Genomic DNA, 13,003 nt, shown 5'->3' on the forward strand with positions numbered 1-13,003 from the left:
CTTCAAATTTCACTTTCCTTATTAGGAAACGAAACATAATTAAGCTTATCATTCTCTTATTTTGAGTTAGCAACTGTTAGAGTATTTCAGGCACTCAGGAGTCATAGTTCAACATAATGTTTCCTTTCATCAATATACACTGTTGTTGTACTATTTTCAATGGTCAGATATACTCTGATGCCTGTCATCAAATACCAACCTTAGCTTTGCAACACCCTGGAGTATAGTACAGTAAGTACAATGGTTCTTGCACATTTTTCTAAAAACACTTTCAATGTAATCAAATAAACACATTTTAATAAAGTAAAATTATTAACTATAAATATGCTCATTAATGTATACTCAGCCCAAGTTCCATTAAGAGAAAAAGGGAGAGAATGAAAGAACAGTTTCATTTCCTTGGCCGACATCCAAGGAAGCAACACCGAAACGTCTCACTAGTGTTAAAAAACAATCTTGAAATTGTACGATTTGAGGTAAGTGACCATTTTGTCTGTGTGGACAGTTTCTGCTACATTGCTTGTAGGGAAAAAAGTAACTTTCTTCATTGACTTAATCTAGAATCCAGTTAATAATACAAGTTTTTCTTTTCTTTGCATCTTAGTCAAAATATCATTAAATTCTTTCTTCTTATTTAGAATGATATTGATCATTCAAGTTGATAAAAATCTTTACCAGGTGAGTGCTTTATTGTAGGTGATGGGGTTTCTTACTTTATCTACATTTAAAGGTTTCAAATATAAAATAAGGCCATAAAAAGGAAGAGATAAGAATAGGATTACAAAATAAACTATAGAAAATTGTTAGAGAAACAAAATAGTTCTATCTTAGGTTATAAAAGAATGCATTAAGGGGCAAAGTCAACAAGGACACATACAATGTTTTCAAGTAAATAAATATATTTATAATTTTATTTTAACACCATGGTTTAAAGCCAACATGTGATCATTCATATTATATTACATAATGATTCAAATAATTTAAGACATTTTATAACATATATCTGAATGTTACTACCATTAATTATGATTATTTTGTTGTCTGTTTGAAAAAAATATAGAGAACTCTGTAAGACCTGCTTTCCTCTCCTTAGCTCTGTGGCTCTTCTGTTGCCCGGCACCCTGCTCACAACACTGAAACCCTTCTGGGCTGTGTCACTTACCCTTGCAATAAACTACAACATTCAAGGGTGCCTTGTTCCACCTGGCCATTTAATAATTAAAGTGAGCTCTTCTAGAAAGGCAATAAACAAAACACAGAAATCAGGCAGCAATGCTAAGTCCAGGAGACAAGTGTTCTTTCATGATACATTCAAGAAACTTCCCTTAATATGAGGTCAGTCAGTATCCAATAAACTTTTTTTCACGTGTTCAGAGATATAAATAGGTTTCTGACTTTCTGTAGTTTGAATAAGACTCATTATGTATTTCATTTGAAGACACCCTGCTTTCATCTTTTGATCTCAATACAAGAGAAACATAGAATTTAGTTCTTCAGTAGGAATTATCTCACTAGGATGGGAGAAACTAGTACTGTTTACAAACTTCCCTAATGTGCATAGAATATGTGATGAAATTAAATGAAGACTATAACCAGAGAGACAAATGAGATGGATGAAAAGGTTGAACAGAAAATGTGCACTGCCAAGTGGAATGTTACATTTAAAAATAGTTGCATATAATTTTTAAGTAAGCCTATTTTTGTTGTCAAAATACAGTAAGAATAAGGTAGGAATATGTAAAATAAATAAGTATTTTATGCGATTGTGTACAAATGCAGAAAATGAAATATTTGGAGTGGAAACTAGCATATTACATGAAATAGCTAACATATGGAATGATGGAAAATTGATTTTATTCAATATTTCACATGTCACAGACTGATGATACATTGCTTATGGTCAAATGATTTAACCTAGGTTGAAATATTTACTGGTTTAAATAAACCTTCAGTGCATGTAGGATTCCACAGGGCCTTGAAAAGAAGAAAACAAAAGTAAATAAATGAATGACTTCAAATTAATGAAATGAAATGAAATTTTTATTTCATATGAAAATTTAAAACATAAACACTTAAAAAAGCAGAGACCAACAAAAAACTGTTTTACTTATGATTTTCTAAGTCAAAATTCCAATTAAAATTTATGAATGTTTATTAGTAATGCTTACAGGTTCCTAACTTCCAATGAAGTACATTTTATGCAAGTAAAAGAGGAAAGATCGATTGACAAAATTCTATTATTTCCTTTGGTTTTGTGAATAAACAAAAACAAAAACAAAAAACAGTTTTACCCAGCTCTTTCCTTTATGTATTTCTCAAATAAAACGGCTTAAAGAAAATTACATAATTAAATAATAGGTAAATCTCACATGGCTTTCGTGATATATTTCTAAACCATAGTCACCATCCAAGGTCCTAAACAAAACTCCAACAGAATTTTATCTGCAACAGTTATTATTATTATTATTTTAACCTGTATACTTCATTACAGTTTTAAGTGATAGAAATGGAAATGTTTCATAATCTTCCATCTTTTCAACTTCAAAAAAAAAAAAGAGAAACTCTATTGTGCAGAAAATATATATAAAAAGAAATACATAATCCACGAAGTATAGAATATAGCACTTGCCCCTGAGGAATGTAGAATTTAGTTGAATATAAATGAATATAAATAAGAGAGAAGCCTTACTACAAGACTGACATATAACAAGACATCAGTTATATGTCAATACATAAAACTGGTGAGAATTTTTAGAATTTATAGTAACTGCCAACTACAAGATAGTCAGTTATACAGGACTGATAACTGCTGACATAATTCTATGGAAAGAGAAATTACCCCCAGTTTGGGTCCTCATGGTAAGGATATGAAATTGGAGCATGGCTGGAAAACAGAGATCTATTACGGAGGAGGGACATTCCAGATAAAATGATCAAAAACAAAACTCTAAACAACAGAGACAAGAAATAGCAATTTGTGTTGGTGCAGTTTAAGTAGAATAAAAGGTTTATGTTTGCAACATAAATAGAGAAGGGTTTAATTCCAGCGACTATGGGTACTGTTTCAGGAAAGTGAATTTTGTCTTTTAAGCCTTAGTGAATCACTGAGTTTTAAAGTAGAAATACAACACAATGAAAGGGGTGTGTTTGCTGTGGTTTTTTGTTTGTTTATTTGTTTTACAGACTTATGTGTGATGCTATATAGATTTTACCATGTAGAGATTGTAAGTAGGAAGGCAAGATGAAAACCCAGGTGAGGAGGTCTTGAAGCGGCAAGCAGTATTGGAAGGTGACTATTTTCCAAACCCTGATTTCCCCCATCAAGATGCTTGTTCCAGTTTTATGAACAATTGACCTTCATTCAGGTTACAGCTCAAAAACAGCACACTCATGTAGTCCCTGATGAGTCTTTCCCAGACACAAGCTCTCCTCTTCACCTGATTCATCTCTTACTCTTGTCTTTCTGCTTATTTGTATCATGACCTTTATCACTGTGTGCAATTCTCTTATTTCTATTTCAAATGTATTGTCTATATTCATCACTGGAATGTGAGGTTTATAAAGAAATTTAACAACAGGCCCCAAAATGGAGTTTCTTTTCCTAAGCCTCACCAGAATTTAATAGCTAACCTAATTTCGGCTTTAGCCTCTCCCAGGAGTGGAGTGGAATTTTCAAAAAGTCACTCTGGAATTTCCTGATCTGTACTAGTGACGTAGTCTGCAAGACAAGACCTCCCTGCCCCTCCCCACCATTACCCCAAGGGAGGGTGACCTTGCCCAGTTGTTTCTTTTCTTTAGTTAAAACCTCTTTGTCTACCACTTCCCATTCTGCCTAGAAAAGCCTTCTGTTTGTACAGCTCCTGGAACTCCCTTCTATTTGCTAGATGGGCTACTGCTTGATTAATGAATCACTGAATAAAGCCAATTAGATCTTCAAATTTACTCAATTGAATTTTGTTTTTTAACATTTGTCTATCTCTCGTTCACTGCTACAATCTCAGTGCCTGGAATGCAGCTTTTTATTTTTATTTTTTAAATGACTGTATAAATGAAAAAGGGTGAAGTAACTTGAGATGAAAGGAACCCCAGGACCATAACTACATGTTACACACAGAAGCAGAAATGTAATTGCCAACCAAACATGTTTAAAAAAAAAAAGTCCGCAGAATCATTAAGAATAACAAATGAACGTTTGAGTACTTGTTCCCCAAATGCTACTGAATGAATGAAAGACAGAGGTGATATATTGTTATATTTCTGTATTTCCTAAATCTGGATTCTGTTTTCCAGTGTATTTTAAGCTTCTTAACATTCTTATTTTTAATAAAATTCTAACCCAGTTCTGCCTTTTAATTTTCTAAAAAAAAGTTAGAGTGAAAAAAATATCTTAAGAGGTTGACTATGTTCAGAGGCCCAAATGTTACTAGAATATATGATACTAACATTTCTCTTGCCATAAGAGTTTACAATATTGTAGTACTTGTCATGTGGAGAGGACAAAAAGCCCCAGGACTTCTCTCATTTTTTAGCGAGTGGAACATGGAGAGGACTAAAAGAAATACTAAAACTCAACTAATGAGGATAAATGTTTCCCCATGACTTCGCTGTAAGAACAACAAAAACTCGAAAGATACAAGTCTTTTTTACAATGAACTACTCTGGGGATATTGTATATCAAGAAACAGATTAATCACCTTGGGCTTTAAAATGTGATGAACTCAACAGATCATCAAATTTGATACAAAAAACCCTCCAAATTTTTAGAAATTATATTTAAGAACAAAATATCTTAATACTTTGGTTCCTTGAAAATGTCTAAGTTATTTTATTTTGTATAGAGGTAGTGTTGGAAGTTAAATACATTGTACAAACGTAATTTTGTATTCATTATAGCAGTGTGGCAGAGTTTGCTCTTTTAAATAATTATTTACATTATTAAATTAAGTCATTATCAAGTTATTAAATAAAAATATATTTCTACAGTGAAATTACAAATTATAAAGGCACATATGTTCATTGTTAAACATGAAAAAAAGAGAGAAGCAGAAATAAGGAAATAAAATGTCATACCTCTACTGATCAGAAATGATCACATTGACTTTTGTGTATTTCTTTTCGTTTTTTTTTTTAACCAAAATGAAACCACACCATACATATATATGTATGTAATATATGTAATATATATATATATTATATATATTTTTTTAATTACTGGACTTGCTGCTTACTTTTCTAAGTTAATGGCTTCTAACTTCCCATGTCAATATGTTTTCATTTGTAATAGTTATCCTTAATCAAATTTCCTCAAATGCCCTTCAAATACTACTAGTAAATGCTGCTATTAACTACTAACCTGTACAACCCAAGAGTTACAACTGGACCATGCATCACAGCCGAATGTAATGTCATTTTAAATCTAGATTCTAATTTTTAAAATTGGATTAGCCTCTCCCCTTACTGGGAAAACTTCTAAGTATACAGAAAAATAGAAAAACTAGTACAATTAGCACCTGCTTGGCAGAGCTAACACCTGGATTCAGTAGTTAAGAGTTTCTTGTGATATCTCTTTAGTCTCTTTTTTTTTTTCAACGTTTATTTATTTTTGGGACAGAGAGAGACAGAGCATGAACAGGGGAGGGGCAGAGAGAGAGGGAGACACAGAATGGAAACAGGCTCCAGGCTCTGAGCCATCAGCCCAGAGCCTGACACGGGGCTTGAACTCACGGACCGCGAGATCGTGACCTGGCTGAAGTCGGACGCTTAACCGCCCCTTTAGTCTCTTTAATTAAGATAATCTCGTGATATTTAACAGCACTTTAGATTTTAAGGATACAATGTCAGTTTTCTCAGAATACTGCACATTTGGAAGTTTTCTGACAGTTGACCTATGGTATTGTTTTACATATCCATCCACTTTCTGTGTTGCCTGTGTATTGGAAGTTAGGCCTATAAGTCTGAATTGTTTCAGGTTAGATGTTTCTGACTGTAGTAAATTCTGTTGTAAATTATGAGTTCCTGTTGATAGTTTCTATGTGGATATTATATTACAGGTTTATTTTTCCCTTTTAATTTATATTTTCATAATTATATTTCTTTTCTCTCATCTTTCAATATGTTGAGTACTAGGTAACATTTGATGTAATTAGTTAAATCTTACAATGTACATAAATTAAAAAAAAAATTTTAAGTTTTATTTTTTTAAATTTACATCCAAGTTAGTTAGCATACAGTGCAACAATGATTTCAGGACTAGATTCCTTAGTGCCTCTTACCCATTTAGCCCATCCCCCCTCCCACAACCCCTCAAGTAACCCTGTTTGTTCTCCATATTTATGGGTCTCTTCTGTTTTGTCCCCCTCCCTGTTTTTATATTATTTTTGCTTCCCTTCCCTTATGTTTATCTGTTTTGTATCTTAAAGTCCTCATATGAGTGAAGTCATATGATATTTGTCCTTCTCTGACTGATCATTTTGCTTAGCATAATACCCTCCAGTTCCATCCACGTAGTTGCAAATGGCAAGATTTCATTCTTTTTGATTGCTGAGTAATACTCCATTGTGTATGTGTGTGTGTGTGTGTGTGTGTGTGTGTATACACCACATCTTCTTTATCCATTCATCCATCGATGGACATTTGGGCTCTTTCCATACTTTGGCTATTGTTGATAGTGCTGCTATAAACATTGGGGTGTATGTGCCCTTCAAATAGTTTCAAAATTCTTATAACAGTACTAATAAAATTCTACTGAGTCAAGTTATATATTTTTTGCAGTTCTCTTGCCCTTAGGCTATAAACTACTAAGGAAGTACAACCAGAGAATCGGTCCAAATCACTTTACAATATTTTTCCCCCTGTGGTTATATTCTAATTTGATGTCCAGTTAAGTTTATCTATTTCAAGTACATTTACTCTTTTTTCTTCCATGAGAACTATATTAGAATACACACTTTTAAAAAATTCACTTTGTCATCCCTTCCACACTATATTTTCTCTCTTGCTTCCCCTTGTAGATAAACATGTTTATTATTTCCATTATCTGTACTTATACAAAACATCAAAAAAATGAAATACCGTATAACTACACTTTGACTTATTAACAGATTCTAAAAATTACTCCACATTAGAACACTGATGTTTTCTCTTTTTTTTAGTTTTATGCTCCTCCATTATGTAAACGAGCCATTATAAAACAGCCCCCTATTGATGGACATTTGTGTTAATTTTTTGTCTTTATTACAATGAATGCCAATTAAAAAAAGTTATGGGAATTTTATTTGGTATATGCAAATGTGTATGTGCAGCGTAGAGTTCTAGAAATAGCACTGCTGACTGGAGGATAAAACCACATAAATTTTGATTTTTCAAAATTCACCTTGATAAGGAATTGTGCCATATAAAAACGTCCTTTAAAAGGACAAAGAAATTAAAAAGAAATACAAAAAATATTTAAAAGGTTCACAGGATAGAATGATATTCAGTCACTTAAATCAATAAGTAAAAAACATTAATATTATGAAGCTGCCTCAGGCCCATGGACCAACCTACTAGTCTTTAACTTTAGCAAATTCCCTTAACCCATGTGATTAACTAACCCCTTTCTTTGTATACCTATAGATCATGGGTTCTTTCTGCCCTTCTGCTAATCATGAAACAGAAACCAGGCCCCCTTGCACAACCTCTGAGCACTGAGATAATGTCTGAAGCTGGCATCATCAAGGCTACATGTAATCAAGGAATGTTATGGACCAGTTCACCCCCTTTACTGATTAACTACCCTAAACCCCTTTATAAAATTCCTAGGCCAGGCAGAAACTTTGGAGGTGGCTTTTGGACCAGAGTCCAACTTTTCTCCAGGTGGCCAGCCTCCTGAATAAAGCTCATATTCCTTTCCAATCAACACTTTTGAGTTTTGGCTCTTCCAGCAATGACAGGCAGCTAAACTTGGGTTTCAGTAACAATTAGAGTAAGATTATATCCATTATATTTGAAATACTAAAATATTTGTTTATGTACATGTAATATATTTATAATGATTCAGTGTTTGTGTGTTTATTTTAACATACTAAATAATCAAAATTGAGGAAAGCTTTTAAAAGAGTAGAAAATACATACACTCAACACCAAGTAATTTTGGTGTATTTTTATAATTCACATGAAGTTCCTTTTAGTTTCATATTTCTTAATGTTAAATGATGAGTCATTATTGTGAGACATAAGTGAGATGATTGATTTTCAGAAATACCAAATAAAAGCTGGGCTGTCTAGTTAACAATAGGCTTACAACCTATTGGAAATATCTACCACCCACCCCCTCATAATGGAGTCCCAAACCCTTAGACACTTAACTTCCTGGTTCTTCCCCTCTCCCTTTTGTGGGCTTATCTTCACAGGCTTTGCAATGAGCATGCACCAAAAAACTGCAGTCTCTGTGTTGCAAGAACATTGATTAAAGCCTCCCTTCATTGTGCTCCCAGTCTCTGACCCTCCTTCGACTGGTTCAGTGGGCTTATTTCTCACATTACTGATGCTCCCTCAAAGAAGAAAAACTAATCGTTTCAGACTAAATTAGCTTTTGTAGCAACTTTCTAATAAATTAACAAAGCCTTTAAGGAACATTTTGGGAACAATATTGAGTGTTTTTTGTAACCTAAAAAGTTGAAAAGCACTATTTTCAATTCTATAATAGTCTTAAAATATGAGTAATTTATCAATTTTTAGGTTATACTCTTCAATGCAAGAAAATATTGAACCTGTCTAGAGTATTTTTCTCTCTGAAAATCCTCTATATCAGATGGTACCTTAAATATATTTTCCTTTATTTTGATGGATTAAACCCAAATTCATAATCAATATACAAGCAAAAATTCATAAAATAATGACAAGTCTGAAGTTATTCTGACATGTAAAAAACTATGACTCTCTAAGTACTCTGCATTGCAAATTACACTCTGGTATAAATTGTCTCCACAGTAATTCAACTTTATGAATTTAAAATTCTAATTATCATTTTAACAATGTAGCATCACATGAGTATCATTTCCTGGTACTCTTACTTCACAGAGCATGAGATTAATGTTACATGTGGCTCCCTTTTAGGAAACTTTCTGTAATGCAATATCCTGAAAATTCCTATCCCTTTACCTGTTTGGTACAAAGTAAAACATTTATGGAACTGTTTTCTTTTTTTTTTAATTTTTTTTTTATTTCAACATTTATTTATTTTTGGGACAGAGAGAGACAGAGCATGAATGGGGGAGGGGCAGAGAGAGAGGGAGACACAGAATCGGAAACAGGCTCCAGGCTCTGAGCCATCAGCCCAGAGCCCGACGCGGGGCTCGAACTCACGGACCGCGAGATCGTGACCTGGCTGAAGTCGGCCGCTTAACCGACTGCGCCACCCAGGCGCCCCTGGAACTGTTTTCTTTAATTCTCTACACCATCTATAAGTTATGAAAACAGCTTATGTTTTTGTTTTGAAACACTAATAATGTAATATTTAATGCCTTTCCCCCTGGAATCATTATCCAGTTCTTTCACTGGAAGAAGATATAAGCTGGTATAAAAGAGAATTTGCCACCCAAACTATGCCTCTTTGACATAAGGATTATCTTGAGCTTGTTATTTTTAAGCACCAAAGACACAGCACGAGTTCTGAAAACAAAGTAAAAGTTACCCTTTTAGTAAAATACATTTACATTTATAAGGAAAAATCTCCATTTGTAAGGTGTGTCCCTCTCTGTACTAGAAGAGGAGGATGACCAAATCTCTGGAAACTCATCAATGGAGCAGGCACAGACCTAAATCTGCATCACAACCTTATCCTTGTTTACTCTGTACTTCCTGGTTATCTCTTATAACCTCTCCTGAGCCTCAACAGCCTTCTTTTGTCTTTAGCTGGGAATGATACAGAAGGTGGTGGCCTGGCCATTTTGGGAAATTTTCCTGGGTATCTTCCATATATACAGGAAGTATTTTCCCACTGTTAATCTTTTATGATAGGGGAGGTCTCTGCCAAGAACCTGGGAGGGTAGAGGGGAAATCATTTTCCTTCTGCTATAGTTCGGTGCCTCTGGAAGGGATCTGATGAGATCCCATTCTTGGGGGAGCCTGCAGATGGGATCCTGGAAAACTGGCAGAAATTAACAACGGGTAAGAATTCTTACCAAAGTCAGCTCTCGCAGGTATCTCTCTCTGTAGTGGCTGATCAAGAGATGAAGATTAAAAATTCTTATTGCTTCCTTTCCAAATTTAAATTAACAGGAGATAATATTTATGTAAACTAGTTCCTTGGGTATAGTGATGTTTGGTAAATTTGTTGTGAGTAATCTGGTTTTCTGTTGATTCTCTTTTCTCCCAGAGATGACCATTGTTTTTGTTTGTTTTTGGTGGTTTGTCTTTTGTGTCATTGGTCACAAAAAGAACCATAGCCTAGAGGAGGTTTTCCTTTTGTCTTATTTTAGGTCAGAAGACTTTGGCTTTGTGACCAGTGAGAATATACTCTGGTCTCTGCCAGCTGGAAAATGAATGTGCCCACATGCATTTGGCATAAAACCCAATAGGCTGTGGATCCCAAAGGCAGTATACTCTTTGTCCAACTATGCCACCTCTCAGGGGAGATTGTCTTAAAGGATCCTGGTTCCATAAGGGGTCTTTGTAGTCTCAACCTGCATTGTCTCATTAGTGCTGGAAAAGTCCCATTCTAGTACCATCTGTTTGGGGTAACTGATTAGAGAGTCTGTGACTGGAGGCATCCAAAGTTCTCATTCTTACCACCTGTGGCAACAGGTCTTTGCTTTCCTAGGTTAACTGAAAGTAAATTTTCTGGATCATGTGAGGGCTGCATCTTTACACCTTCTTTTGGGATGCCTCTTGGATTTATGGTTAAACCATAAATTTATGGTTAAGCCTGATTGGTTTGAGTTGCTATTGAATTAATAAAAGATCCTACTTGTCAATGACCAAATGATGGATACTCTGAACTGAAAACATAAACTTCTATATTTGAAAAAAAAATTAGTTCTTTTTTTAAAGAATTATCTTATTGGTATCTACAGAAAGACTAAATTGAAAAGAAGACACAAAGAAGTATAATGGCTCACATTATGGGCTTCTTTAACAAGATAAAATTATGAAGTTTTATTTATTTGTTTATTATTTATTATTTTTATATTTTAGTTAGTTTACATACAGTGCAATATTGGTTTCAGAAATAGAATTCAGTAATTCATCACTCACAAAAAACACCAAGTGCTCATCACATGTGCCCTCCTTAATACCTATCCCACTTTCACAAGATATTACCAAATTTAGAGAAGAGTTAGAAAAATCAGTGGACATTCACAACACCACTCACAGGAACTTTGACTAATGGCTAAGGTTCTTCCTTTCTATGATTATACTGTAGTTATCAGACAAGCTGGCTGCCCCCTCCCCCCCACACACACACCAAGTAAACAGATCAGAATTTCTCCCAGATCCTCCTACAAATGATCAGGAAATGGATTATCTGGAGGCCAACGGTCAGAGGCTGATACAAACAAAACTAAGTTTAAGTTGTTCCCCCCCTTAAGTTTAAGTTGGTCTAAGGATGAAGGGTACATTTGGGGGGGGTGGGGGAAGAAGACCACCTGAAGGCCTTGGTTGAATGCTTTATGCATCCTGCACAAAGACCTACTGAAGTTCCAGAACATAGAAACATTTTGATTTCTTTACTGGACATCTTCTTCTGCTATAAAGCAAATTGAAATTGCAGTCAGATGTGTGGGTCAGTTCCCTGATATCATTCAGGCTATAACCCAATTCTTTGAGTAATTAGAAACAACTGCTTTTGTCTTGCAAATCTTTGTAAAAACAGAGGTACAGTTCCAGAAGCAATGCAAAATCCATCTGTCCTTTTCTACTAATTCTCCAAACTTCTCAAAATTCATCTCAAAATGCTTGCAAAAGATCAATACATTGGAAACTGAATATCCTTTGCCTAAGAGAAATCAGGAAATTTTAAATAGTAATTACTTCAGACCACTGATAATAGGCAAATATACCCCCAAACTCCATTTTGGAGAAAATGCAGATACTTTCTGTGATTTTGAGATGTAACTTTTCTACCCATCTTCTCCATGTTCTAAGAGCCATTCTTTAAAATGCAAATTTTAAGAAGATATTTCTCATCAGAAGGAGAAAAAAAGGATTTATTGGAAATTGGGCAGATGAAATATCCCAGTGTCTTCCTCACAAATATTAGTATGAAAAACTTTAGCTATCTGAGCTGGTAAAGTGCCAGAAACACAATTTGCATCCAAATATTCTCTTATAGACTAGTGAGTTTAGTGTTGTACCTGACTCATAGCTAAAATTTTAGCTATAAGATCTCTTTTTCAGTCAGCCTATATGTTTACCTGTGTCTATATATGATGTGAAATGTGTGATTTTTTAAATTAACCTCTGGATGCTATTGCTAAAATTAATTTGTAAAAGCTCTATTTAAATAGCTTAAAATATGCACTATATAAATTATTTCTAAAAGTCAAAAATATAAAAACTAACCCAAATGTTTGTTTCAAATTCATGTGATCTGGGATTTTTTTGCAGTAAATAAAAGCTAAGTGAAGTTTGTTGGTTTAATAAAAGTAGACATGTATTCAAAGTTGTCAACAAATATAATTCAGATACACAATTTTTATTCTACCTAGGTCAAAGAAGTTCATGTTACCTCTGTTACAAAGCTCTTCGGAAGAAAACAGAACAATGGCAGACTTTGCCTAATGTCTCACAAAGATTTTGTGAGTAGTCTAAGCATGACTGTTGGGAGCAAGTGATTTAGATGTAAGAGGAATAAGAGTTTTTAGGTGAACTTTTGAGCAACAATTATATGTTTATGATATAGCTACTGAAATAGTTTCCCAAATCTCTTAGGTAACTTCTGCCTTTAGAGTTTTCTTGAGTTAAGCTGAATGATGTAAATTTATTGAATATCTAGATCATGTGCAAATAAGATAAAATACTG

The 13,003-nt window shown here is 34.0% G+C and overlaps 1 protein-coding gene across 3 annotated transcripts in view; it reads right to left on the reverse strand.

Moving 5' to 3' along the window:
• CCSER1 (coiled-coil serine rich protein 1) overlaps positions 1–13,003 on the reverse strand; it is a 1,330,630-nt gene that overhangs the window by 639,397 nt on the left and 678,230 nt on the right. Inside the window, exon 10 of one of the 3 annotated variants that reach the window (XM_047856872.1) lies at positions 933–1,974. The exons of the other annotated variants lie outside the window; for them this stretch is intronic. Coding sequence (XP_047712828.1) covers positions 1,915–1,974 — 60 coding nt within the window. The 3' untranslated portion in view covers positions 933–1,914. Of the gene's footprint in view, positions 1–932; positions 1,975–13,003 lie in introns of those variants that run through there. 3 annotated transcript variants of the gene reach the window in all.

This window comes from Prionailurus viverrinus, chromosome B1 (genome assembly GCF_022837055.1).
Source record: "Prionailurus viverrinus isolate Anna chromosome B1, UM_Priviv_1.0, whole genome shotgun sequence".
Taxonomy (NCBI): Eukaryota; Metazoa; Chordata; class Mammalia; order Carnivora; family Felidae; genus Prionailurus; species Prionailurus viverrinus.